At 41.2% G+C, this 25,883-nt stretch overlaps 2 protein-coding genes across 9 annotated transcripts in view; one reads left to right on the top strand and one right to left on the bottom strand.

The window, feature by feature from the left end:
• The window catches only part of FLT1 (fms related receptor tyrosine kinase 1), a 106,271-nt gene extending 96,269 nt beyond the window's left edge, over positions 1-10,002 (top strand). The window contains 6 exon segments of the mRNA XM_068672339.1: positions 1,625-1,724; positions 3,079-3,184; positions 3,263-3,393; positions 3,707-3,791; positions 4,216-4,307; positions 9,526-10,002. Of these exon segments, the coding sequence (XP_068528440.1) occupies positions 1,625-1,724; positions 3,079-3,184; positions 3,263-3,393; positions 3,707-3,791; positions 4,216-4,307; positions 9,526-9,730 (719 nt within the window). The 3' untranslated portion in view covers positions 9,731-10,002.
• A 3,470-nt stretch (positions 10,003-13,472) lies between these two features.
• The window catches only part of PAN3 (poly(A) specific ribonuclease subunit PAN3), an 82,356-nt gene continuing 69,945 nt past the window's right edge, over positions 13,473-25,883 (bottom strand). For 5 of the 8 annotated variants that reach the window (XM_068672378.1, XM_068672362.1, XM_068672353.1 and 2 more), the window contains 5 exons: positions 24,007-24,146; positions 22,957-23,086; positions 19,926-19,990; positions 19,050-19,188; positions 13,473-15,924 (listed from right to left, as the gene is read on the bottom strand). In XM_068672378.1, the coding sequence (XP_068528479.1) occupies positions 15,784-15,924; positions 19,050-19,188; positions 19,926-19,990; positions 22,957-23,086; positions 24,007-24,146 (615 nt within the window). In that variant the 3' untranslated portion in view covers positions 13,473-15,783. Of the gene's footprint in view, positions 15,925-19,049; positions 19,189-19,925; positions 19,991-22,956; positions 23,087-24,006; positions 24,147-25,883 lie in introns of those variants that run through there. The other 3 variants (XM_068672395.1, XM_068672401.1, XM_068672416.1) reach the window with 3 other exon arrangements.

Below are 25,883 nucleotides of genomic sequence, written 5' to 3'. Positions count from 1 at the left end.
CCCAGCCCTGCACAGCTGCCTCCCCATGAGCAAGGATCCAAAAGATGACACAGGATGAACTGGAGCATGCAACCTGACATTAACACCCAAGTAGGTTCTTTCTTCTTTTCTTTTCTTTTCTTTTCTTTTCTTTTCTTTTCTTTTCTTTTCTTTTCTTTTCTTTTCTTTTCTTTTCTTTTCTTTTCTTTTCTTTTCTTTTCTTTTCTTTTCTCTCTTCTCTTCTCTTCTCTTCTCTTCTCTTCTCTTCTCTTCTCTTCTCTTCTCTTCTCTTCTCTTCTCTTCTCTTCTCTTCTCTTCTCTTCTCTTCTCTTCTCTTCTCTTCTCTTCTCTTCTCTTCTCTTCTCTTCTCTTCTCTTCTCTTCTCTTCTCTTCTCTTCTCTTCTCTTCTCTTCTCTTCTCTTCTCTTCTCTTTTTCCTTCCCCTTCCCTTCCCTTCCCTTCCCTTCCCTTCCCTTCCCTTCCCTTCCCTTCCCTTCCCTTCCCTTCCCTTCCCTTCCCTTCCCTTCCCTTCCCTTCCCTTCCCTTCCCTTCCCTTCCCTTCCCTTCCCTTCCCTTCCCTTCCCTTCCCTGTCCAACACAGAGACTGACAAAAAAGAACAGCAGAGGAAACGATACCATACAATTCGCAGGACAATCTATCATTTATTATTTTAAATACATTTTGCTGGTCAGCCTGCCAACTCATGTGATTTTGTGGTCAGCTTCATAGTACCTGTTATTTTTTTCTTAAAGTCCCAGCCCCTGGTGACTGACTCTCAGAGAGGGTTTTTGGGGGTTTTGTTTTTTCCATTCTTCCTTTTCCTGATGCTTTCTCATCTCAAGGAAACAAACAAACAAACAAACAAACAAACAAAAATAGCACGGTCAGGCTGTACTTTACAACTACAGAAACTTGAGAAATAATGCAGATGTGCCACGATCTGATTTTAAACCATGAGTTTAGTACTCTCAAGGTGGGTTTGAACATTTGGGACTGCTTAGCTAACTAGCATTTGGAGTGGTCCAAACCACAGAGAGATCAAACTTGGCTTTTCCTTGGGGATTCCTTTCAAGTCAAAGTCATGTTTATTTTCTTGTATTGAGGTCAGGTGAACCACTAGCATTTAATCCTGCTCTCCTGTGAAGAGCAGGGCTGAGAGCATCATCATCAGCATTTCCTTGCCTGTGGTCTCCATGCCCTGAACCCTGCAGGCAGATGCTGCACATCCAAGTGCTTGAGGACAACAGGAGGGAGCCTGGGGACAGTGGGAGGGATGTGAGGGTCTGAGGCCAGGTGACAGGTACCAAGCCAAGCTCCCTTTGCAGTCAGTGCTGGGAGAAGAGACCTGCTGAGAGCAACTCACCTGTCCCTAGGTGGAGGTCCATGTGGGGAGATCACCCTGTTTTCCTCCACCAATTGCACAGGGAGCATGGTCCTGAGCATGGTGCAGGGATGGGGACAGCTGCTGGTGTGTCATATGCTAAGAGGGACGTGTCCTCGTGTGCAGAAACCATTCACCACCTGGCTCTGACTCAGGGGATGGAAGGATGGATGGAAGGATGAATGGGTGGATGAATGGATGGATGGATGGATGGACGGACGGATGGACGGATGGATAATCCTCTTCTCCCCATGTTGCCCCCAGGTGCCTCTCCGTACCCTGGAGTCCAAATAGATGAGGACTTCTGCAGCAGACTAAAGGAAGGCACAAGGATGAAGGCCCCAGAGCAAGCCACTGAGGAGATGTAAGATGCCTTTCTCTACTTGTCCTGTATCCCTCCACCCTCATAATGTATGAACCTCTCCAAAAAACACTCCACAGAAACATACAGGAGAATAACCCAATACAGCCTCATCTTCTCCCATGGGGTCAGAGAGGGTGAGGAACACAATGACCCTGGCAGGACCTCTCACCAGTGGGATGTGAACCTGAGCCCAGGTGCTGGGGATCCGCAGGTAGTCCTACAACAGCAGGGTCAGTGCTATGATGTCCATCCTGCACAACCAGGACCGGTGTGCAGCTTTGGCTGGGCTGGGCGAGAGCTGCTCCAGCCACAGAAGAAGGAAGGAGGTCATCCGTTCCTTTCCAGGTTTAGCATTTACCGGCACGCGCACAGATAAGTGCTGGAGGAATGTGACATTAGGAACGTTTTCTGAACTTCGGAAGCGGCAGCAGAGGCTTCCTTGCAAACACGCTGGTGGCAAGGGCCCACCCTTTCCTGGAGCCACTGTCTGGAGGAAGGTGGCGGGGACCCGCAGCCTCCCAGCCTGCTTGGTCTGCAGTCTGTCTTAACGTCACAGCGGCGACGCAGCCAGCCCTGCAGGAACCCCCTGTGACCAGCCAAGTGAGATCCTGAGTCTGCAGCACCCCCAAAAGATGGGCTTGTCCTGGCCTCAGCTGTTCCCACAGGGATGATGAATTTCAGCACACCAAACTCACACCCTGTGGGGCAAATCACTCAGGAGTATGAACTTATCCATCGGATTTTAACCCTGCAGGCAAAGCACGTGCATGTCTTCAGTGCCTTTTTGGGTGCTGTCTCATGGCTCGAAATAGCAACACATGCCAAAAAATAGTTCTGGAAGAAGCAAAAGGAAGCAAGCCAGCCACATCTATCTGGGATTATTACCCATTGGCTAAGTTTATTATCCCAATGACAGTAGATAAGAATTTGTTGGGGTTTTGTTTCTTTTTTTTTTTTTTCTCTTCCACATATTTTATTGCAGGAAGGAAAGCTCAACTCAACCAATACAAGGAAGTGACACATTCATATAAGTCATCTTAGGATGCCTTAACTTAAACATTGCCCGTTAATAGGTGTTTAATACAAAGGTTTAATGCTTAATTAGGAATAAAAAAAGAAAGTATGACTAGTTGGCTAAATTATTCTTTTGATGTGGTCTTCCTGGTGTCTTGTGAGAAAAAATCCTTTGCTTTGTCTGTGGAAAGCTTGCTCTTTTAGTGATGGAGAGCACGTTTGTAAAATCATACGGGTTCAGGAGTTAACTCTGTCAATGAAAAGCCATCAGAATTTGTGCTGCCTTGGATCAAATTGAACCCTAGCCCCCCACGTGCTCATTTTGCCCTTGTCTTCACAGCTACCAAATCATGATGGACTGCTGGAGGAGCAACCCCAACGAGAGGCCGAGGTTCTCCGAGCTGGTGAAGAGGCTGGGCGACCTGCTGCAGGCAAACGTGCAACAGGTACGACTGGAAGGACTGTGAGCTGCCAGCCATCCTGTGATCTTGGGAGTAACACTGTGATTTCCTCCCTGCTTTTAGGAGGGCAAGGACTACATACCCCTCGATGCCATATTTACGACCAACAGTGGGTTTCCCCCTGCAACTGACCCTTTGTGCAATGAGAAGTTTCCTGCAACGAGCCCGAATTGCAGAAGCACTGAAAATGTCAGGTGAGATAAGCAGGATTAGGTTTGTTTGGGTTGGTTTGGTGGGTGTTGCAGCATGCTCCAGAGCCTGGTTTGGGCTTGGGTGGAAGAAAACCCCCAGGCACAGTGGCTGAGCTTCCCAGCAGTGCTGCTATCAGGGCCAGACGATGTGGTCCTGGGCTTGGGGAGGGAGGTTGGGGTGGGCTCTGGCCAACAAGCCCCATTGACAAAAATACCTCGGTGGCTGTTAAGCAAAGAAATACAGAAATAACCAGCGCTTCCTGGTCGTGCACTTCATGCTCTCGCCAAAGGTTGTCTTCCTCTTTTTGTTCAACAGATATATAAACACCTTCAAAATAAAACCACCCCAGCGTATAAAGACATTTGAAGAGCTTCCCATCAAGGAAACACTTGCATTCAATGTAAGTGACTCTTGGCCAAGTGATAGGCCATTGATAATTTGTTTATTTATTTTTGCATGACAGATTTACACAAAGAGAATAAAGGAGGGGTTTTACTGCTTTGCAGCCTCTCCTGATGTGAGGTGCAAGATCAGCTGTGTTTGCAGCAATCCAGACAAGCAGTTATGCACACTGCAAGGTGGGAGGTGAGAAAGGCACGGCGGTGGTCTCAAGACTGACCTGGTGGCTGGCCAGGCCCTCCCCTTGCTTATAAGCACCTTTCTTTTAACACTTGTTATCTGCACTAATGGCATGTGTTTGCTGCAATCCAAAACAAGGACAGTTTGGAAAAACAGCCAGAAAAACTCATGAATAGGAATCAAGTCTCTAGAAGTAGCTGTGTACAACTAGCACCTAACAGGGCTGCGTTTCTGTTTTTTCCAAGGACTACCAAGCAGACAGCGGGATGGTGCTGCCCTCAGAAGAGCTGAAACGCTTCACCTGGACAGGCAGCAAGCAGAAGCGGACGCTCTTTGGGTCTGTATTTCATGTTCCCTTCTCCTCCTCCATGTTAGAAGGCAAAGGAGGACTCGGGGTCCTTGTACTGAATCGGGCCTAACAAAAACAGCAGAGGTGCCCCCAGGCCTTTAAAGGCTCTTGCTGAGATGTCTTCATCACAGGATGGTTGAGGTTGGAAGGGACCTCTGGAGCTCATCTAGTCCAAACCCTGCTCAAGTAGTTGAGTTTGATGTGAGACTCCTGTGCCCAGTAAGTCAGGAGTCAAGCAGCTCCCACCACTCTCCATACGCCTCAGAGAAAAGAAATAATCCTCAGCCCCTTCGATGCCCATCATCTCTAGGGTTTATTAGGGCTCTGTTGATCACCTTCATGCCAGGCTGGGCAGGTGAGTGCCAGTGAGCCGAGGCAGAGGCAGGAGGCTGCAGGAAAGCAGCCCTTGGTGAGGAGGAGGAGGCATGTGTGGCTGCAGAGGCTCTACGGTCATTCCTGTGTGTCCCCAAGGGCACCCCAACTGGAACAAGGCTCCCAGCACTTGTTGTTGCCCTCCTTTTCCATGACTCAGCTGAGCACGGCCCATTTAACACCCATGGGCTCAGGATGCTGAAGTGGCAACTTTACAATAGATGGATGTGAGGGCCTCATTTCTCTTCCTGCCTTTAAGCACTTGAATATATCGGCCACCTTCCTCCACCTAATTCCTGACAGCTACCCACGCAGGGAGCTAGGACTGCGCTAAGAAACGTGCTGCAGGATCTCTGCAAGCGGGAAATGTTTATTTTCTCGGTGCTGGTGGTGTCTCAGCTCCCAGGCCTCACGAAGCCGGCAGCACCAGGGCCTGACTGAGCTCGTGGCCAGGCCGGGGGCAGCCCAGCTCCATCCCACTGCTCCTCTCAGGCTGGCATTAGGTCAAGGCCATCTTTGCTGCTCCAAGCCTGTCACCAGCTGGGCAGCACTCTATTGTCTCAGTGAACAATTGTGGATGGCTGAAACGTGCCGTCAAGGCGGGGAGGCCTCGCTTCGAGAAAAAATCCAGTGACTAAGAGGGTGCTGGTTACACACAGAGAGCCACACGTGTGAGAACATGCATGCGGGCCTGCTCACATGGCCAAAATACACAGTGCGACAGGGACACATGCTGCTGGCAGCAGTGCTGGTGCAGGGCAAGGCCAGGACAACACGAGCCCCCACAACGAAGCACAGGAGAACGCCTCATGCTTTAATTTTTTGGAGATATTCTCCATACATTCCTTGGAGGAGCTGAGTATTCCCAAGCTAGGAACCCACACACAGGTGTTACAAGCCTCCAGAGGTTGCAATGTTGTCCTGAGGTGGTTTAACCCACTTTTTTTCTCTCTGTAAATGTAAATGTAAGGGTGAAGGCTGTTGTCAGCTGCAGGGACAACGTAGTGACCTCCCCCTGTGAAACACGCAAAACATCTTTTTCTTCATGTGGCACAGAAGGCATGAAGCATGCCCCCAGCATCACCCTGGAAGGGCTTTCAGGAGATTTTTCAGCTGCATAAGGAAAAGGAATGCTTGGGTGGGGGGAAAAAAAATGAACTCAGCAGTGGCTGCTAGAATGTAAATCCTCAGGGAAACAGAGCAGTTGGCTGAGAACACACAAGGTCATCGGGCCTGCAAGCTAAACAAGCACTGCTGTAGTGTTACAGCCAAAAAGCATTCACATATCAGTGACCCTTTGGTGCACACACATTCCTAAAAGTTTCAGCTTCCTAGCTAAGCATCCTTTAATTAGGCTAAGCCGGAGCAGCAAATAAATACCCCCTGAACACTAGACAAGGTAGAGCCTAGAGGAGTTTTACATATGTAGCTGATCTAACCCACTGCACAGTCCTACCTCTTCCCTTGCATCCCAAGCATCCCACGCTGTGGTCCTGTCCTCTTCTCCAGCTCAGGTCACTGGATTATTAGAAGAATAACCCTAAAATAGAGTCAGTAGTGGCTCATGGTCAGAGCAGCCAGTGCCAGGATGAGGAAGGAGTCAGCCTTCTTAGCATCAGCTAACACATTCACTGCAATGCCTGGCCACTCCAAAGCACTCCCTGTCACACTCCATCAACCTCAGCACTTGCGTTTAGGACACAGATGCAGACAAATGCACTCCCAGGAGTGCTCAGGAGCAGCTGTGCCCTTGCTGCCCCAGAGCAGACGAGCTGGGAGCAGGTTGTCCAGGCTCACAGGGGGGTAGCACCAAGCCCTGCATTTCCCTGTTGACTGCCGTGCTTCTCAGGACAGAGCAATTAGGATCTGCATGTTTTTGTTTTTTTTTTCTCAGTTTGAGGTGCCTGGAATAGCATGCAAGCCAGGCAGATAGGGTGGTGTTTTGATAACAGCCCAAATGTGTTTGCACACCCTGGAGTGCAGTGTCAGAGGACCAAGTGGCAGGGCCAAGCCTGATGTGACAGCACTGAAGTACTGAGTAGGGTGGAGGGAGCCAGAGCTGTTGTGTCTTACCTGTGCTTCTTCGTGGACACAGGCAGGGGACTGAGCTGTCCCCTGAAGTGCACACAGGGCTTGTTTCACAGGAAACTCATCAGTTGCCTCTATGCTCTTGACTCTCAAAGTGTAACCTCAGTGTGAGCAACCAGAGGCAGGCCCCTGGGGCCAGCACAGAGGTTCAGCTGACCCAGGCCAGTCCCCTTCCTCCTGCTTCTAACACTGTGTAGGGGAAGGTATCAGCATGCAAAGCTCCCCATTGGTTTTACCACCATCCCACTACAGGAAACAAGCATCCCCCCGAGCCCTGATGAGCCCCCCAGGCCCAAGTGGCAGACAGAGTAACTAATGACATGGTGGCATGCCTTGGACTTGTTATTGCTATTGAGATGAAAAAAGGTATTAATGGGAACAGCGTTAAGAGAGAAATCTTTCCTAATTGTAAAGCTTCAAGTGATGTGATCTCAATGGAAAGGTTTGGGGGCAAAGAAAGAGCTCATAACATTGCTCTTTGACTTTGCAAGTGGTCAGGAACCCAGTAGCACCTCTTATTCAGGTTTCCAGTACTGGAGAAAAAGCCCAACCCATGTTAAGCCGAAATCCTTGGGCTGGAACACGCATCTCAAAAACCACAGCCAACCTCCCTCCTCAGCAAATTTCTAAATGCAGACTGTCAGGGAAGCAGCAGCAATTCCCTCCAGCAAATAATCCCAATTAAAACCCAAGTAGACACCTTCCAATTTACAGAGTGGAAATAAAACCGTCCACAGCTAAAGAAGCCTGGCCACAGCTGCCAAACCCTGCAGGCTCTCTGAGCACTGCCTGTGGGAGTGTGTGCCCAGGTACACCAGTGCACCCATGGTGAAATGAATAGCTGCAGCTCTACTGGCAGAGAGGTTTGTTAATTAGCCTGAGGAGAAGCCTAGTCTAGTACTGAAGCTTTACTCTAGCTCCATAACATGATACTGCCTCAGGTCTTTTAGCTGGCCTTGAGATATGAGGTATTGTTTATTAAAGCATTAGTATTTCCAAGTATACTAGGTCTACGCTGACAAAATGTTATGGTCCATGGCTGCAAGAAGACTCATATTCTCATGGTGCAAAAGCCTGGTGAGAAATAAAAGGATCAAAGCTTGATGACTTTAAGGCTCATAACTTAGCGTGCACGTTGCACTTCTGCCAGCCCACCGCTCCCTAAGACTCGACAACTGCAATGTAAATCATGGATGCATTTCTTTATAAAACCATTTTAAAACGTCCATTGAGGCTGTGACTAACCTTGTCACGCAGTTACGGAATTTATCCCAAGGCAACTACTTGCCATCTGCCAACAGATTAAATACAGAAATATGGGATGCATCCGCAACCCTCATCATGAGGACTCCTCCTCATGAACCCCATCCATCTACAGACAAATGTAATGGGGTGGTCTGCTTGGGAGGGCCCTCCAGTTTCCTACAGTAGGCAGAGACCTCATTGCTTACAAAGTACAAAGGCTTGTGAGTTCAAGATTCAAGAAAGCATGAAATCTAAGAGAAAGTGCTACTTCTCCATTTTCCTAATCTGTGCTGAGCTACTAGCTCTGTACTTCATTTAAAGATCAAACAGCGCAAATTAAAATTAAAAGCCAAATCCTGGGCTCGCAAAGTCTCACCAGATGTTCTGACTGTGTTCTCTGGAATTCAAGACTGCCAATGTTCCTGACCTTACAAAGGGAGAGGACCAGAGTGTCCAGGAACTTATAAACACAAAGGGAACCTTATTTTAGGTACTGTAGTCCAACACAGGTTTAATTTGGGATTGGGAATTTCACATTTAACCAATGATGGAAACTGTCCCGTCTTACCATATGTCTGCAGCTAAGGCTTCAGTGTCTAAGCTCAATGGTATGAGAATTGTCTGTGCCTTACCTGTCTTCGTTATTTGAAAGAGCCCTTTTAAGCACTGCACTCTTAGAATATGGGTGAGAATGTGTTGCAAAACAGTGTCTTAAGGAGTGGCTAAGCTGAGAAGACATTTAACACCATCACCACTGTTAAAAAAAAAAAAAAAAAGGCATTTATAAAAGACAGCTTACAGGATAACTGGTCCTTTGTGGGACAGAAGCACTAATTAAAAACAGCAGCTAATGGCTGCTGCTGAGAGCAGGCTGATAGGAGATACCCAGATCTTTTGCCCTTCCTCAGAAGCACTGGTCACTTGTCTCAAAAATTCATCGCAGCATTAGGCTCTTGATAACTCTATGTTAGTAGCTTTCTGCTTTTACCACATGGCTTGAGACCTTTCATTACTTCACTCCTCCTGGTCAAACACCCCCAGTTCCCTTAACCCCCAGTTCCCTTACAGAGAACATTTAAGTACGGAGACCCCTCCGGGACCCACAGCCCAGCAGCAGGGCAGATGTCGGACACTCCACACTACTCAGCCCTGCAGTGAAGCTTCACCCCCCAGCACCAGCCACAAATGAACAGTAAAGGTTAGGCTGAGTGCTCAGATATTCCCCCGTGAGCACCAAGTCTGTAATACAATGACCACAGTCACTTTATTAAGGATGTTCAGTCACAGCATTTCTGCTCAGAGGGAGACTCAAGGGGGACACAGGGCTCTTTCAGTGCTTCGTTCTGCTCTTCCATTGAGCAATCTCATCTGCATCAATGCTGTTTCCTTCCCTCATCTGAGAATAAACAAAGCTGCTACTTGTGATGTGGTTTGCTCAAGTCATGAAAACAAAACATCAGCACATGTTAAATATGCTAACAGTGATGCTGCTCTATTTCAGTGTGAAAAGTGCCAGCAGGAGCAAGGAGTCGGTGCTTTCTGGAATGACAAAGCCAAGAAGCTTCTGCAGTTTCAGTTGTGACCAACTCAGTGACCCCAAGCGAAGATACACTTATGGCAATGCAGTGCTGGAGAAAATGAAAGCGTGCCACTCTCCCCCTCCTGACTACAACTCGGTGGTCCATTACTCTCAGCCACCTGTTTAAGTCACCTGGGTCGGGATTTAATATGCATTTAATGCAAAAAGGTTTTTCTAAAAACAACGTCAGTTTAAAAAGTTATCCTGAAGTTTAAGAAGTTATCGTTGGCTTAATCTCAATGATCTGCATTTCTACAGACTGCAACAAGCATATACAAAACATAGCAGAATACTAATGCTTAGGCCTTGACTTTCCCAATGCCGAACTCCAGAAGCTGTCAGTAAAATTGCCCATCGCTTCTAAAAACCACAATTGTCATCATTACCAAAAAAAACAAACAGTTCACCATTTGGTCCCTGGCAGCAGGATGGTAGGTGATGCTGCACTAACCCAGACTCTGGCACACAGCACTGGGGTCCTGGTCAGGAGAGGCAGCGGGGATGAGCCCACAGCGTTAGGCACCTTGGAATGGGTGCTGTATTGCTTGGGCCTGCGGTGAGGCTACCTGCATAGTGCTGAAAAATGAAGGAGGTTCTAAGAGGAAAAACAACAGACCAGACCACCCTGTACAGTTTTTAGTGAAAACTGCACCTTGAGAAACTTGGTGGAAGGCTAGTCAGGGATGAGGCACTACACAGGTCTTACTGCTTTGGATGACAAAAGACACAGGGAGTTCTGTGAGGCAAGAGTTTCAAGAATGTATTGCAAAACACAACTTGCAAGAAAACAAAAGAACTCAGGTCAGAGTCGGTGCTGCCAGAACAGGGAATGCAGATCAATTCCCTTTGGTCAAGGCTGCTGCAATCAGGTCAACAGTCTTGAAGATTTGCACTTTGTCAATACGCCAACATACACACACTGGAAACAAACAAGCTAGATATGTTAAAGCCAAGCTCCGTCCATGAAACTTAGTGGACTTTCTAACACTGCACTGATTATATTCTATTTATGGGAATCTGTCCGAAAGGACAGTACAGCTATTAAACTGCATATATTTTCAACAAAGTATTGATTAATAGAGAGCGTGAAGGGAATACTTAGAAATAGCACGGCAATCTCTTTGAAAAGTTTGGGCAGCTTTTCTATGAAGACAGTTGAACTTCTAGGTTAGTTAACAGTATGTATGTATAAGAATAAAAATGCATCATTGATTTGCAACAGACTTCTGTATAGCATCTCAGAAAGGACATGAATGCTCTCTGTTCGAGATGTGGGGGGGATGCATTATCCCCTTTCATCTTTAAATACAATATTAAGGAGGATTTGGCCATTTAACACAATAGCTCTGATGTCTTCTGAATCAACTACTGCCCAATCTGTTTTTTGTGGTCCCCTATAAATATATATATTAAAATGCTACATATATGGATTGACCTCTTAAAACTCAGTTTAGGAACTGTGAATTTAACCCACTAACAGACAGAGGGAAATGAGCTTTTGCATATTTACAAAGAAAAATGATCTTGTATATGCAAGTAAAAGAAATATGTACTGCCACTTCTAAGCTAAATATCAATTCTAGATCTTCCTTCCCAAGAGATCACCAGTTTTAAATACACCATATTGCACTGTCTCTTGCTGGTAAAGTATATTTGATTTTGATCAAAACAAATGGAATTGGAGAGAACTGTTTCCTAGTTCCATTTCAGCAATAGTCATTATGGGATAATGCATCTCTGAAAGGAAGTGTTTGCACAATGTAAATATATAAATATGCTTTTTGTGCATAATATTTAAGAAAACTGGACTACAAAGATTACTTTTATATGAATCCCCTAAGTTTCTTTGGATGTGAATAACTCCTTTTATCTTGCATTTTCTGTCTTCATATAATGCATTTGACTACTAAACTCATACAATAAAGTTTGCTTTTTCAAAGAATGTGCACAGTTCTGCCCAATTAGTTAATCCAGTATCAAAGGTTACTGCAACAGACAATTCAGCTCTGGACAGCACTCATGCATCAAACATACCAGTTGTGAGCAAACAGGAATGCGGAATAATTGCACTGAAGGCACACTTCTTGAACAAAGGGGATACAGTGACAGACAGTAGTGCTGCTCCTTGTGAGAGTGAAATCCACTAAATCCATCATATTTAAGAAATGTTTACTACTGTCTGGAGGCAACAAAAAAAAAAAAATCAACTCTGCCTCTAGGAGAGCCAAGGTTTCATGGTAGGGTAATTAAAGATTGCCATTCCCAAATATCCACTGAACTACTCACCTTCTGGTCAGTCCTGCAGCTAGATCTGGTAGAGACGGAAGGACAGCAAACAAAGCCAGGTTTCATGAATAAAGCCTGTTCCAAACCAACTATGACACAAGCTTGCAACTCAGACCTGGTAGATGTTCTCTTCTTCACAGACCCACCTGAGACCCAAATCCCCAGCCAAGATGGCACAACCTGGAGAAGCTGCCTCCACTGAGGTGTTCCATCAAGAGCTCTCTGCCATATATCATTTTAGGACCTGAGGGTAACTCTAAGCCACACCGTAGATATAACAATACAGAAGTGCTGGAAGGAAGCAGAGATGAATTTTCCTTTGTACACAGAACCTAACGGCATTACCTACTGCTGTAGGATATTCTGCATCCATTGATGCACTTTACCAAAGACAGACTGTAGAATAGGTAAGAGCACCAATCGAACTTACCACAGCTTTACTCTCCATGTAATAAAACCTCTAGAAGCTGTAATTTAAGGGATAATGACTCCATATTAAATTAATACAAAAAGTATCGACTATTTCACATATATTGCACAGTGTTTTGTGTTATACATGCATAGTCAGGATTGAATGGGTATAGAAGATCTTACCTATGCAGGTCAACTATAAAGAAATAATTCTGGGCAGTGAAGTTGTTGATTACTCCACATGCAAGTTCTCAAGAAAAATTAACTTTTTCTGCTATTGAGCAAAAAAGGTCAACAGACATGAAATTAAAATACTTTCTAATGGAGTTTTCTAAATTAAGGCTTGTTTAGTAACACTGAACTGATCTGACAGAATCAGACAGACTTTACCTAGGAGTTAAGGAAGTGTATATTAGTATGATTCAAGTAAACAGCACCTGTAAGTTTTAGGGTATCTGGTATATATATCTGATGTATACTCTAAGTGGCGAGCACTAAACATTCTTCGTGAAGCATGATTTTTTTAAACTTTGCATTGGAGACACCGAACACGAGAAATACAAGTGAATAAAATACAATTCCAGCATTAAAGTTGAAAAACTCCATATCCAACTTCAATGCTTCATGTTGTTAAAATAAGGCTACATTATTTCTGGTATTCTTTATTAAAAATACTGCTGTACACATGAAGAATGAAAACAGGATTAAAGATGAGTAACACATATTGGGATCATGGCATTAGAACTTAACATACCGGTGCTTTTTAGGGGAAGCAGTTGACACCTGAATTACTGAAACAAGGGCAAATCAAAAATACATAGGTACCCTCAACAAAATATTTACAATATAGTAAATACAGCAACAAAATTTAAAACAGGTACAAAAAATTAAAATGACCAACATCACATGATTTCAAAGGTTGTCCCTTCTGTGCTTTTAGCTGTAAAAATAGGAAGGTCAGAATGAAATTTCCCATCTGGGACGGCACATCCTGGTGGCTCTTCTTTATAAATACATATACACAATTCTTCCTATGAATAGATCAAACTACATCTTTAGGACAACCTTCCAAATGGAATTAAAATGGGGTAGAAGGGCTCTCCCCCAAAAAACACCCAAGCTGAACTTCAGACTGTTCAAATCATTCCCAAATACAGACCAAATGAAATAAATAGAAAACAAAGCTCAACTTTTTTTATTTTATGCATCACCTGACACCAAATATTTTCTGGCTGACATTATTTATGTATGAAAACTTATTAGCTGTCTACCTTTTTATTTTTAAACCAAGTCCTGAGGTTATTAGGGGCTGAAGCAAACTGACATTATGCAAATACACACAGGTTTGCAATTTAGACATGTCTTGCAGAGGGTGGTTTGCTGGTCTAAAAAGGATGAGAATTCAAGCCCTATTTTACCCCTGCCTTACACTTTCACAAAATATTGGTCCACAAATTAAATTTTCAAAGGTTCCCAAACCCCACAACTGAACAGATGATCCCCTTTCATTTTCAAAGAAAACAATACTGGAAAAAACCTCAGCCCGCTTATAAATTAAGCATTTCATATTTCTTCTAGAATACAAGTACTTCTTTTTTGTACAAAAGAATTACAATATGATTTGTCAAAAAACATATAAAAGACAGCTGCTCTTCCTCAAATACATGAGCTAATGATAAAAGACTGTTTTGCATGTTCACTTTTCAAAGTTCCTGTTCCTTTTACATTAAAAAGAACATTCTGGCAACTGTTATCGTTTGAATATTAAACATTATGTTCCTTTTAAAATTCATTCGATCAAATGCAACAATAATCGATCTTTAAACTCAACAACTGATGCTACCTAATGTGGATTCAACCACATTTTCTAAAATGTGTAAAGCATGTCCCTAGTCTTCAAAGCTTTCGAAGTGAAGAGAGTTGCTTTTCTTGCTGCAAGTCTCAAGGCGGAGAATCATTTTTAAAGCTTATAAAAGTGGACAGAGAAATATTAAAAACTTCTCTGAAAACTACAAATATTGAGAATTATTAAAATTGATGCCAGTAACATCAGTTGCAAGTGCTTAAGAGTCTGTCCTGACCTTTTGAGTTTCCACATTTTCTTCATGGTGAGCACCCAGTGCTATTAAAACATTCAGTGCTGGGAAAGAATAGATACAGTCTTCACTACTGCTTTAAGAAAGAAAATTCCTACATATTTGGCAGTCTTCAGTATCAAAGTGTAGGTGTTTAACTAGAAATCCCATGAATACCCAAGTTTGGAGAGAACTGCATGTCCAAATATTAGAAAGGTAATTGAGGAGGAAAATTCCAGACTTTTGAGACTGAATTACTTCAGGAATATTCATGTGTTGAGTATTATCAAAAGTAATATTACTTTGGGCTAAGCAGTGACTGCAAAGGCACAGCAGATCATTATCCCTCCAGATTCAGGCTGTAAAACTTGAAAAGCTCTTGATGCCAGACAACTGCTGTGTTTAGTTAATCTTCTTTTAACAGTGTCTTTGTATCTGTATCCAGTGTAGCGTACCATAATAAAGCTGTGGTTCAAAGAACAGAACTTTATACAAAAATTATACTGTAAATAACCTAAGTAATACACTCCTGAAACCTCAGGCATTTAAACACAATTTCTTTTTAAAAAAAATCTATTAAAAAAATTGCATAAATGTAAATGCTTCTGACTAGCAGGAAAACATACAAACAGTTTTTTTTAAAAGGCGCTGGTTGTGTTTAGAGCAAATTTGATATGCTCCTTAAATTATAGATGTTTCCCATGATGCTATTTTCGTCACTTCGCTTAGACAAAGTTTAAATCAAATGATGGGACTTTCCTTTTTTTTTTTTTGTTTTAAAGGAGGGAGGGGGTCAATTCATTGATACTTCAACTTGATCGATTTCATTTCATCTTCTTTTTTTTTTGAGCTAACAGTGGGTGGCATACAGAGCTTGCATACAACACACTTTTACAGAGGTTACGAACTAAACAGTAATTAATAGAACACAATTTCTATTAAATTATTTACCTGGTCCTTTATGCTATTCTGGGTGCAAATAATATCAAAAATGAATAAATTCTGCTTTATCCTCAGTGACAAAAATGTATCCCAGAAATGTCCTTGCAAAGAGTTTCCCTTAAGTATATAATGTGGCAAAACTTCAGAGATCAGAAAAGTCTTAAAAAATTAAAATTAGTGCATATACAAGTGGAAAAAATAAAAGCAGGAACATCATGCACCTGATGTGTTCCTTAATCTAAAATAAATTCTTCACAGATAAAGCCTCCAATGGCAGCCTTAGCTCTAGGATAAGTGAAACATTCTTCCCTTCAAGTAACAGTGTACCTGACTGAAGTGCAAGCAGCTTTGCTCATCTCCTGTTTGTTTCCCAAATGTGAAATGAGATGACAACAACAATTCAGCTGTAGTGCAATTTGCTATTTGTTAAGTTCCTCAGCAATGTCCTGCATGCTTTCAGCAAATACTACAACTGACCATTTGCGGCTGCAATCAGTTCTTGAAAAGTATTTTCAAAGCAGCGTTTTAAATCGCTGTAAGTTACCACAAGTACACTCTTCTCATCTCTGGAAATGAGGCTTATTTTTTCTGGCACACCAGCATCTAACTGTAACAAGAATGCAAAAGATAAAACAAAAGACGTGTGAAAGAAATGGCAAAACATTTCCCCGATAACAAAAACAATCAATTTTTTGGCAAGTATACTGTTTTGGTGTAGCACAGATCTGTTAACACACAAAGAAAGGATCTGAGTTGCACCAAAACAACACATACCTGGCAAAAAATCCAGACATTTGGTCTTAACCTGATATACATCCCCCACCTGTGGACTACATTAATCTTTTTTCTCCATAATGCTAATAATCCTGCAATACTATCTTATCTCCCCCTGTATAGAAACCTAGCATAATTCCCAGATAGCTCCTGATGAACAAAAACACTTTTGACATTACATTTGCACGTAGTTCACTCCATTTGCATGTAAGATCCACAAGCCTCCTAGTAGGGTAGGTAGTGAACTTCTTGTCCACTCTGAAAATGAATTAACGGATGGACCAGCCCCAAATACTCTGAACAATGGTAGAAACCCAAACCTAAATTTTTTTGGCAGCACTAGAAACAAACTAGATTTTAAGCCTTCTGTACAGTATATTTCTTCCCTTATTCTATGAAAAAGATCGCCTAGTTACAGTCCATAATGAACAATTCAGACGTAATGATTAAAATTTATTCCACATCTATTTTCAGGTTTTGTTCTGATGTATCAAATTCGGTAATAACATAATTGAAGAACTGAGTTGCACAATCTTCCAAGAGACTGCCATGCAACTGCTCTCACTAATGTTTGGTGACAATTGCCTGTAACAGATGCAGAAGTGCTTTTGTCATGAAATTTTGAAAACACGAAGCTCCACAAATGGCATTATCTTCCTCAGGGAAGCTGCTGAATTCCTTTTAATAGAAAGATTCAGGAACAGAATAGAAAAGCAGTGATTTGGAAGACAAGCATGTATGTTACACTACATACATTAGAGATGTACTACAAAGTCTTAATTTGGAACAGTATAATATGTTATGTGCCAAAGTCCCTTCCAATGCTATCTTATGACCTCACTTTTCAAGAAATGTTCAGTGGAGAACTGTCTGAATCTTACAATGAGAAATTTGTGTGGCTGTTTTGGTTGATATTTCCAAATACTTTACACTATAAACTTTCGTGTTCCCATGCAGAAGGTAGGACAGAGGCAAATGGAATATGATACTGTTGAGACAATCTTTGGAAACACAGTCCCAGCAGGATAAAATAAATGCATTGTAATGTGTACTGAATAGCAGAACAGCAATTAGATTTGGCACAGAGATGTTGGTTGCTGTCTGGAGCAACATAGCAAGTTTGAAACTGCTTGCATTTGTCTTCTAAAAATAACACTGATCATAACCTTAGAAGCTGGAAGCTCCCAGATTTAAAGCTTCTGCTTTGTGAGTAGTTTCAGAAGGACAAAAGAAAGCCAATTAACTTTTAGTTTTCGTGAATAGGACAAAAATCACATATCTTTTCCAATACCCATTACAAAATAATAGTGAGAAATCATTTACTATTCACATTATCATTCACAAATTCAGTGAAAGCTCTTATGAATTTAGTATCTGGAAGATCTGTATTAAGAAAGCCACACAGCTGACTAGAAACACCAATATGGCTTTCTTTCTCTTCTCCTGTGGATACAGAAGTCAGCATCTCAGCAGAAAAGATCCCAAAAACACATTGGGAAACACTGAAGAAAAGACTTTTTTTGAACAAAGTTTCGCTCAAAAGGAATGTTTTTGGAGCACAGCAGGGAAGCCCAAATAACCACTTCTACTAGCACACAGTTTCAGAAGTGCTTTTTAGAGTGCGTTTCCAAAGTGGAGCTCTCTAAGACTTACATTTTTCGTGTACTGAGCCCACAACCACAGAAGAGAAGAGCCTCTGTTTGAAAAGGTAAGCTATGAGCATTTACAGAAAAAGGCATTCTTTGGAAGCTCTTACCTAAAAATTCAGGACTGTTCCCCACTTGCTACAGAACTGTACTGGTCACTGCTTTCAAATCATGATGACATTTCACTGTCTATTTGGATATCAACATGCTTTTTGATTTAGCATCCCTTTAATATCACTTTTAAAGTGATTACAAACACCAACCAGAAAGATAAAAAGGAGGTTAAAAAAAGCACAGCAGTGGTCTAATAGGAGACAAAAAGCTGTGACAATTTAGAAATAGATATAGCTGTAGTTACCCTGCTGTCATGTGCCAAAGGATCCAAATATATTCAAATCTTCCTGGAAGAGAAAGTTGGCTATCCTAATCCTAGAAAACAACACTATCCACAAATGGCATATTGTCACTATGTAGTGAGTGGAATGACCAGAATGACCAAGCAGCTATGAAGAAAGGAATTAACATCTTATTCTCCTACAAGTTATTCAAATTTGATAAAACAATATAAGTCAAAAGCTGATCTGACAAAAAAAAAAATCAGCTCACGTACTTTTTAATTTATGGAGCAAGACAAGAAGTTCTACAACTACTGAAGATCTTGTGGTCTCTCATGCAACCCCCACTATTAACCATGAAAGCACTCAGCTAAAGTTTTGATAGTGGTGCAGCTTAGAAACTGCAAGGCACCCTGAGTTACCAGAAACATACTTAACATTTGTGTCACAGAAGTTTTCCTTGCTGTCTAGGAAGGTGCTGGATTTTGCACTAATTTCTATTACACCTCCCCTCCTGATACACACTTCTGTCTTCCGCTCTGGTCAAAACAGTTTAAGGAATGGATCCTCTTGCTTTATGACCATCTTCTGCAATAACTATATCAGCAGAAACCTCCTGGTTAAAGGGGTTTTATGGATCCTTTATGCTGTATTGAAAGACCAGAGTAGCATAAAGGGACCAGCATTGCTTATTCACAGTATTCAATGCATTCTAGGATGAACAAGTCAATACTGTATTTCATGCTCTATTAGTGAATTTCAAGCTTTAATAATAAATATGCTACTAAGTTTATTTAAAACATCCATAAATGTTTGAATATTAGCTTAGGGAATACATTTTCATCCAAAATAGGGGAGAAATAAGCATAAGGTAAACCTGAATTAATCTGTCAATGGCATCTTTCTTTAAAACAATATTTCCCACCAAAGCAAATTAACCCAAGCAATTTTTAAAAGCTAACCCAAGTACAGTGTACCTTGTTAAGACATGAGATAATGTGACTGAGGTCAATCCAAGGAGTACCCGCTTCTGTCACCTGATGGAAAAGGTGATCTCGAAAGAGCTTTAGTAAATACCTGTCTCCAGTTTCTGACCATGTTGGGTCTTTCTGAAACCTGGTATAAAACAAAGGCTCAGATTAAAACTCAGAAAGTTAAAGATAAAGCAAAACCCACAAATATACATGACTGATCTGAATCTAGTAATCTTATTGCTCTGCTAAGCTTCCTGTTATAATCTGCAATTAAATCAGTTTCCCTCCTGCTATACAGATAGAAGATAACAATCAAAGCAACTCAGCTGAAGTATCTGAAGCTAATGCATACAGATGGCCAACAAAAGGAATGGAAGAAAGCAGTGGCCATCTACAACAAGTATACTATGTGAATATTAGAAACTAGCTTTATAAACAGCTTTTACCCAAGTCTATTCAGTAACGGGAAAAACAATAATGGATAGAAAACAGACCATGAACATTTAATTTTTTATAAGGTAGTTGATAAAAAAAAAAAACAAGCTGATAATTAACAGGCTTAAAGCTGGTAGCTATGCCATATGCTACAGATCAAGGAAGCTATGCATTTCCTCAAAAACTATTGTCACTCACAACAGACCAACAAGAGAATCCATACTAAAAGAGGAAGCAACTTTGGCATACCTATTCGTAGCCTTCTCTTTTCCTTTACTATTTTGGTCAAAGTTGCTTATCTTATTGTTTCAAGGCTTCTTAAACAACTAAATCCTTAAGAGGCAAATATGGGGAAAATGTTTAACTTAAGTTTACAAAGGAAGAAGCCTTGCATTGCAATCTGGATTTTGCATACTTTACACCACAAAAACAAGAATTTCTTACTCTGGCCTCTCATTGATTGTTCCCAATTTTGCTAGAAGCCTAAACAACCTTCCATTTTGCACCTCCTAGAAAACAAGAAAGATTATTAAAGTATCTGAAATGTAAGACACTTTTTTTGGCAAAGATATATAGTAGTAGTGGCAACGAAGCACTATGTACTACAGAGATGGATTTATTCTAAGACTGTGTGTTTCAGAAAGAGATCCAATACATTATATTGTGTATTGGTAGTCCCAAATCTAATCTTGGCAGTTCATAGCCAAGTTATAATGTGGAGGTTTAACAATCAGTGACATCTTGCTGCCCCAGCAGAAGCTGGATCAGGCAACCTAGCCCTTGCAGAAACAAGTCCAGACTCTCTTGCCAGCCTACACTTAAAAGTATGTCAAAATACTGTACATTAAACAATGTTAATACACACATGCATGTGTGTATGTATATATATACACACACACAAGCATACGTGCATGTCTATACATACACAGGCACTTATCAAGACTGTAGAAGTGAATAGTACAATAGCTAATTTCAGGTAAATAAGAAATACTCTACTAGATGTGTTCTTGGAAAATGTTCTGTAGGCCATTGTTAGTTAATATTGTTTAGCAACAATAATATCAGACCAATTGGAATAGCAGTCTAATACAATATTTTGAAACAAGTTTTTTCACAAGGCTATAAATTTAATTTTTACTTAATGCAGTATTAATTCCAAGTCCTTCAATATCAGAGGCAAAGCAGTCAAAACAAGCTCATACAAAAGACAAAACAATAGCAATTAAAATGCTCATAATACATGCAATTAAAAAATTATTTCATACATTTTTCATCATCATTTAGGTTACTGTAAAGTGTTGCATCTTAATCTAGCTTGCATTATACTATGGATTAATCTTCCGTTTAAGTAAAGCTCCTCAAAGCTGGCAGGGAAAAAAGATTCTCTCTTGATATTTTTTATATTCTCCAGTGGCCCAGCTCTCCGGTGTTATTCATGCTAAACTGCATCTCACTTCATGCATGATCATATTGATTTCAAATGAGTTCAGTCTGGAGTAGATTACTGTGCACAGCTGGGTAAATAAAATAGGTCAAGGTGATAATAGCTTGACCTCAGACAGCCTATGGGTTTGCAAGATTTTTATTACCAGTCTAAAAACACACAGCAGAACAGCTTGTACGTCACTTGAAGCTGCACTTAGAAGTTGACAGAAAAGACTTACCTTGTCCAGCTAGCAGAGGTTTACACAACCTCCAAATAATTTTTTGGCATGTGCCCAAATACACAAAAGCCAGAAATGCATGTATGTGAATGCTACAGCCTTGCAGATTCCAAGTCAATGGTGACAAAATTGAACACCAACACTGGCTCTAAGGCTCCAGGTTGCCTCTCTGCAGGCTGAGTAGCCTGTAGGGCAGGGAATTCTTCTACAGACTGTATTAGAGGACTTAAAAACTGAGGCTTTGCATACTTGAGTGCTGTGACATGTAGATGATAGGAATATTCAGGTGAAGAAGGGAAAGGACAGAGTAATGGGGTCACTGCCATGTGAAATGCAAATAACAATATTCATGGCTTCAAGTGTAGTAAAGTTATTAACTACATACAAACCACTTCAGGAATTAGAAGCCCCTAAGCTGCAGATGACTGCATGCTTGGAGAATATGATGAAAGAACATACATACAAACATTGTTCTAACATTCTTTGCAGCAATGATGAAGAGAGGGTATATGGCTAGACCTAAGTACTGTAGGTCTGATGGTAATGGAATATGTGACAGTGCAACCAAGTTATAGTATGATAGTTAATTAACAACTGCTATTTACTGCTGCTAGATAAGCAGCTACTGCCAAACTAGGGGCTACACAACAACTTGGATTTGTGGTGGCTGTGCTCACCAGTGAAAAGCAACTGCTGTAAGCAACCTGACTGAAAACGCACACTCCTTAATGCTGATTACAGGACAATCTCCGTTTTTGTTATTGGAAGAGGTCCAGCTACCCAAATTTGTGCAGGCATCTTGGGCCACCTTGACAAGAAGTGATCCTAAACATCTTCAGAGTAGGAGCAGTTGACTATTAATAGGAAGAGTGAGCACCTGTCAGGCATCCAAAGTAGACACCAACCTGCTCTATATCTCTTTGCTTCTGAAAGATTTCCTCATCTTTCACTAAGGACGGAAAAGCAGGTTTCCAACAAGTCTATCATGGAAAAGTTAACAGTACCAGTTCACCAGAATCCTATCTATTGCTTTTCAAATATGCTTATCTGGGGCATGTAAGGGAAAGGAGTTGCAAGACTTAAATCCTTAGAAACGGAATACGCTAGACTACACAAATCTTCAGCAATATGAAAGCTTTCTGCAATGTTATCGCAGTCATGTTAGAAAATCCTATGATCAGTGGCTTCTGATAAGTAGACAAGATGAAGCTCAAACACTTTCCTACTGAACAAATACACACTAACATAGGACAAAGTACATATTTTCTTCGCAGCTAGGACTCAGTACAATGACTGAACTTGGTAGACTAACCAGACCCACACAGCAAAAGGTGCACATTTCAGGTAAACCAAGGATCACAACCTTTACTTCCACAACCATTCATTGGGAAAGGAATGAGATAAGTAAAGTGGCACTGAAATCTAAATCTAAGAATTTGAAGAAAGCATTTGTTGCTCTATAACCTCTAACACAAGCTAGATGATCTAGTGTGAGATGACGTATAAGCATTATGAACTCAGAATACTACTTTTTAACCATTCAGTAAAGAAAATCTTTTCCTAGGACTGTTGGTTAAATATAAAGATGCTACCTAGAGTTAAAGGCCAGCCAAGCACTTTCTAAAACTAGTGTTTTTTTTTTTAGAACTTTTGGATTTTCAGTACCTTGCACTCAGAGTTAAGTCTGCAAGCAGCTTACTTGGGTTGCTAAACAAACAAAAGAAAAAGTACCTGGAAAACATTCCCCCTTAAAGTAGAGCTGTAGGATTACCAACTATACGTCTTCCTGTACGAATTACCAAATTATTTACCTTTGCAAGGTCTTCCTCTATAACATCATTTCTCATTTGAGCAGCATCCAACTGAGTATAGAATCGCGCACCAATCATAGGCATGATATCATTTACACTGCGAAGCCTGTTTTGGTCAGTCAGCAAATACCTGCCAAAATATCCCCACCCCCAAAAGATTACTTAAACATGCTGCAAGTGCCAGAGAGTTCGTCCTATTATGACTTTACAACTATTGACCCTGACGTCTATTTAATACGAGTTGACAATTTGTGTTTAATTAAAAAGATATTAACGAAGAAAATATTTGTGTTAATTTACTTCTACATTTCCAGACAGTTATTTGTATTAGCTAGGATTGTGCCTTCATGGAACTTCTTAGTTCACTCCACTCAAACATTAAGAGCATACCTGAAAAGAGGGAAGGATGCAAAGATTCAGATTGTCATGCAATTGTTTTTCAAATGAGAGAGGGGACAGATTTCTCTACTTTCCCCTCTTAGGCTGCAAGAGCAGAAATAATGACTGTACTGAAGAACACCACAAAATAATACACGACTAAGAAAAGCTAGCGTTCACGTCTTTGGTCAAAAAGGAAATGTGCCTATTCTTTAATATCTTCTGAAACTGTGAAAATGTGAGATAAGACCAGGATATTGCTATGGTAGATAACAGGCAAGAAACCCAGTACTGAAGATTACTTATAAGGCTTGTGTGGTGGTGTGTTTCTTTTTTTTTTGTTGTTTTTCATTTGGGGTGTGTGTGTTTGCTTTGTATAGTTCTTTAAAGTTGAATAGTAACTTCTTATTAGGAGCTTTAACAACACTCTAATAAAGCAAGGGCACTGATTTTTATTAGATACACCATAAAAATACGCATTATATAAATTAACTTTAAATGATAATGCTTAATAATGCACTGGCTATGCAGACATTCAATGACAGTTCTACCTTATTTGCAACTGAAAATATTATTTTGACTTTTTCATCTGTATGTTAAGGTAATTTTCTTTAAAAGATTTTTTATTTATTTTTTTAAGACATTGGCAAATAAATGTAGTAGCAAACTTACAAAATCAGATTCTTCAGATCAGAGGAATAGTTGATTGTCACCAGTTCCATTGCTTTCTGCAAATTCTCTCTCTGAATTCCTGATAAAGAATTGCACGCCAAAGCCAACACAACTTTCCCCAAGGAGATCAGATCTGCTTGCTAACAGGGAAAACATGCACAGATAAGATTCATAGTATAGATAAATATTACCTACAGAACTAGATGGCATTTAAAGAGATCATTCTTCAGTAACCTTTGAAGGACTTGAGCAACTGAAGTGCTATAGTTCAATACAGCTGTCCAAGTGGTTAAAACATACAGAGGAGAATTTGTCCTGATCTCCTGTTTGATACCTAAGAGCTTCAAGATAGTATATTTACCCTTGAATGCTTAAAATCCACTTATTTTAGCTTAATGATAGTACCAGAGCAAAATCTTCTGTAGTGAGCAGAAGCTCTACACAAAGAGATTTTCCTAACCACTCATGCACTGCCTGCTGAGGAATCAAGCATTTGGTAGTAAATTGCACAAGCCTTCTCAGCACAAGACACAGAAATACGTATCAAGGCTTATTCATTAAAACAGAAACATGTCCTACTGGAACCTACCAGCTCATGTTTTTGTTTTAACAAACAGATCATAGATTTTCATCTCTAATGGCCCGTGTGAAAAGATAGGAACTGCCTGAAGTAACTAGACAGGAACAGACCTGTAAGGCTAACAACTGGAGCGGCATCCCATTTTGTGAAGAAATCCTTAGCATTACAAACCCCTTTCCTTAGAGTAAAGCTTCTCAAAAAAAAAGAGAAAGCAGCTGCATAGACTTTGTCACAACAGAAAATTTAGCCCATTTTGATTTTACAGGTAGAAGGACAGCCACAAGAAGTTACTGCAAAAAGCTACACCAGACTTGAAGTCACCTCTGAAAGCAGAAGCCTAATTTAGTAGCAGACAGTACTCTTCATAGCAAAAGCTGCCTGATTCTCCCTATAGAAACTCTTTCAGGTGCACGTAACTTGGCCAAACTTGAAACATTTGCAGCTTTCCATATCGGATGCCTGCTTCAGACTGAATTTAAGAGTCAGATTTCCTGACTTTCCTCTTAGAAAAGATATTTTTGCAAAAGCTAAGAGGTGAATGCTACTATTTGTTGTGAATGTCAACTCCATATTCTGGAGGAAAAATGTTTTGCAAAGAACATTGTCACACAGGGAGTATACCTGCTGTCATTTCTGTTAGGAAGGTCAGCAATTTGGCAGTACAGCAACATTGAAAGTTCTGTTTAGAATTTGGTAGCTAAAACTTTAGGAAACTCCCGAGATGGTGGATTTGCCACAGCCCCTCACAGCTGTTCCACCCAGAGGGGTAGGTAGCTGTGTTTGCTGCTTCCTTTGGCTGCAGCAGCTGAACAGAGCCTTCTTTCCCTTCGGCCACATCTTCCAGATGTTGAGGCACCAAGTAAAGAACATGTTTCCAGGTCTCTGAACGTCCCTGCTGTTTCTGTATCAACTGCTAACGTATGATTAAGCAGCACAACTTAAACACGGATAAGCAACGTGACATAAGTTTAAAAGCATGGAACAGGGCAGTCATTAATGAAGACAGAAACAGGACGCGGAAAATAGGACAGCAATAAAGACAATGAGTGGAGAAGATGGGATTGGCATTTGTTAGACTTGACTTCCTAAGCAACCAGGAATTCCTGAGCATCAATATTGCTTTGTACTTTGGCAAAGAGAAATGAAAAGGACCAACAAGGTGGGAACCTACTTGCTGCCACTACTAAGCACAGACAGTTTGAGCAGCAGATGACACTGCTGTTGTACAAAACAGAAGAACCTTGCTGATAAGGTATCTGCACTGAGACATCTTTACCCTGCGCAATGGTATTTTTGT

Source organism: Anas acuta, chromosome 1, assembly GCF_963932015.1.
Source record: "Anas acuta chromosome 1, bAnaAcu1.1, whole genome shotgun sequence".
In the NCBI taxonomy this organism is placed as follows: Eukaryota; Metazoa; Chordata; class Aves; order Anseriformes; family Anatidae; genus Anas; species Anas acuta.
This window is presented reverse-complemented; position numbering and strand designations above follow the sequence as displayed.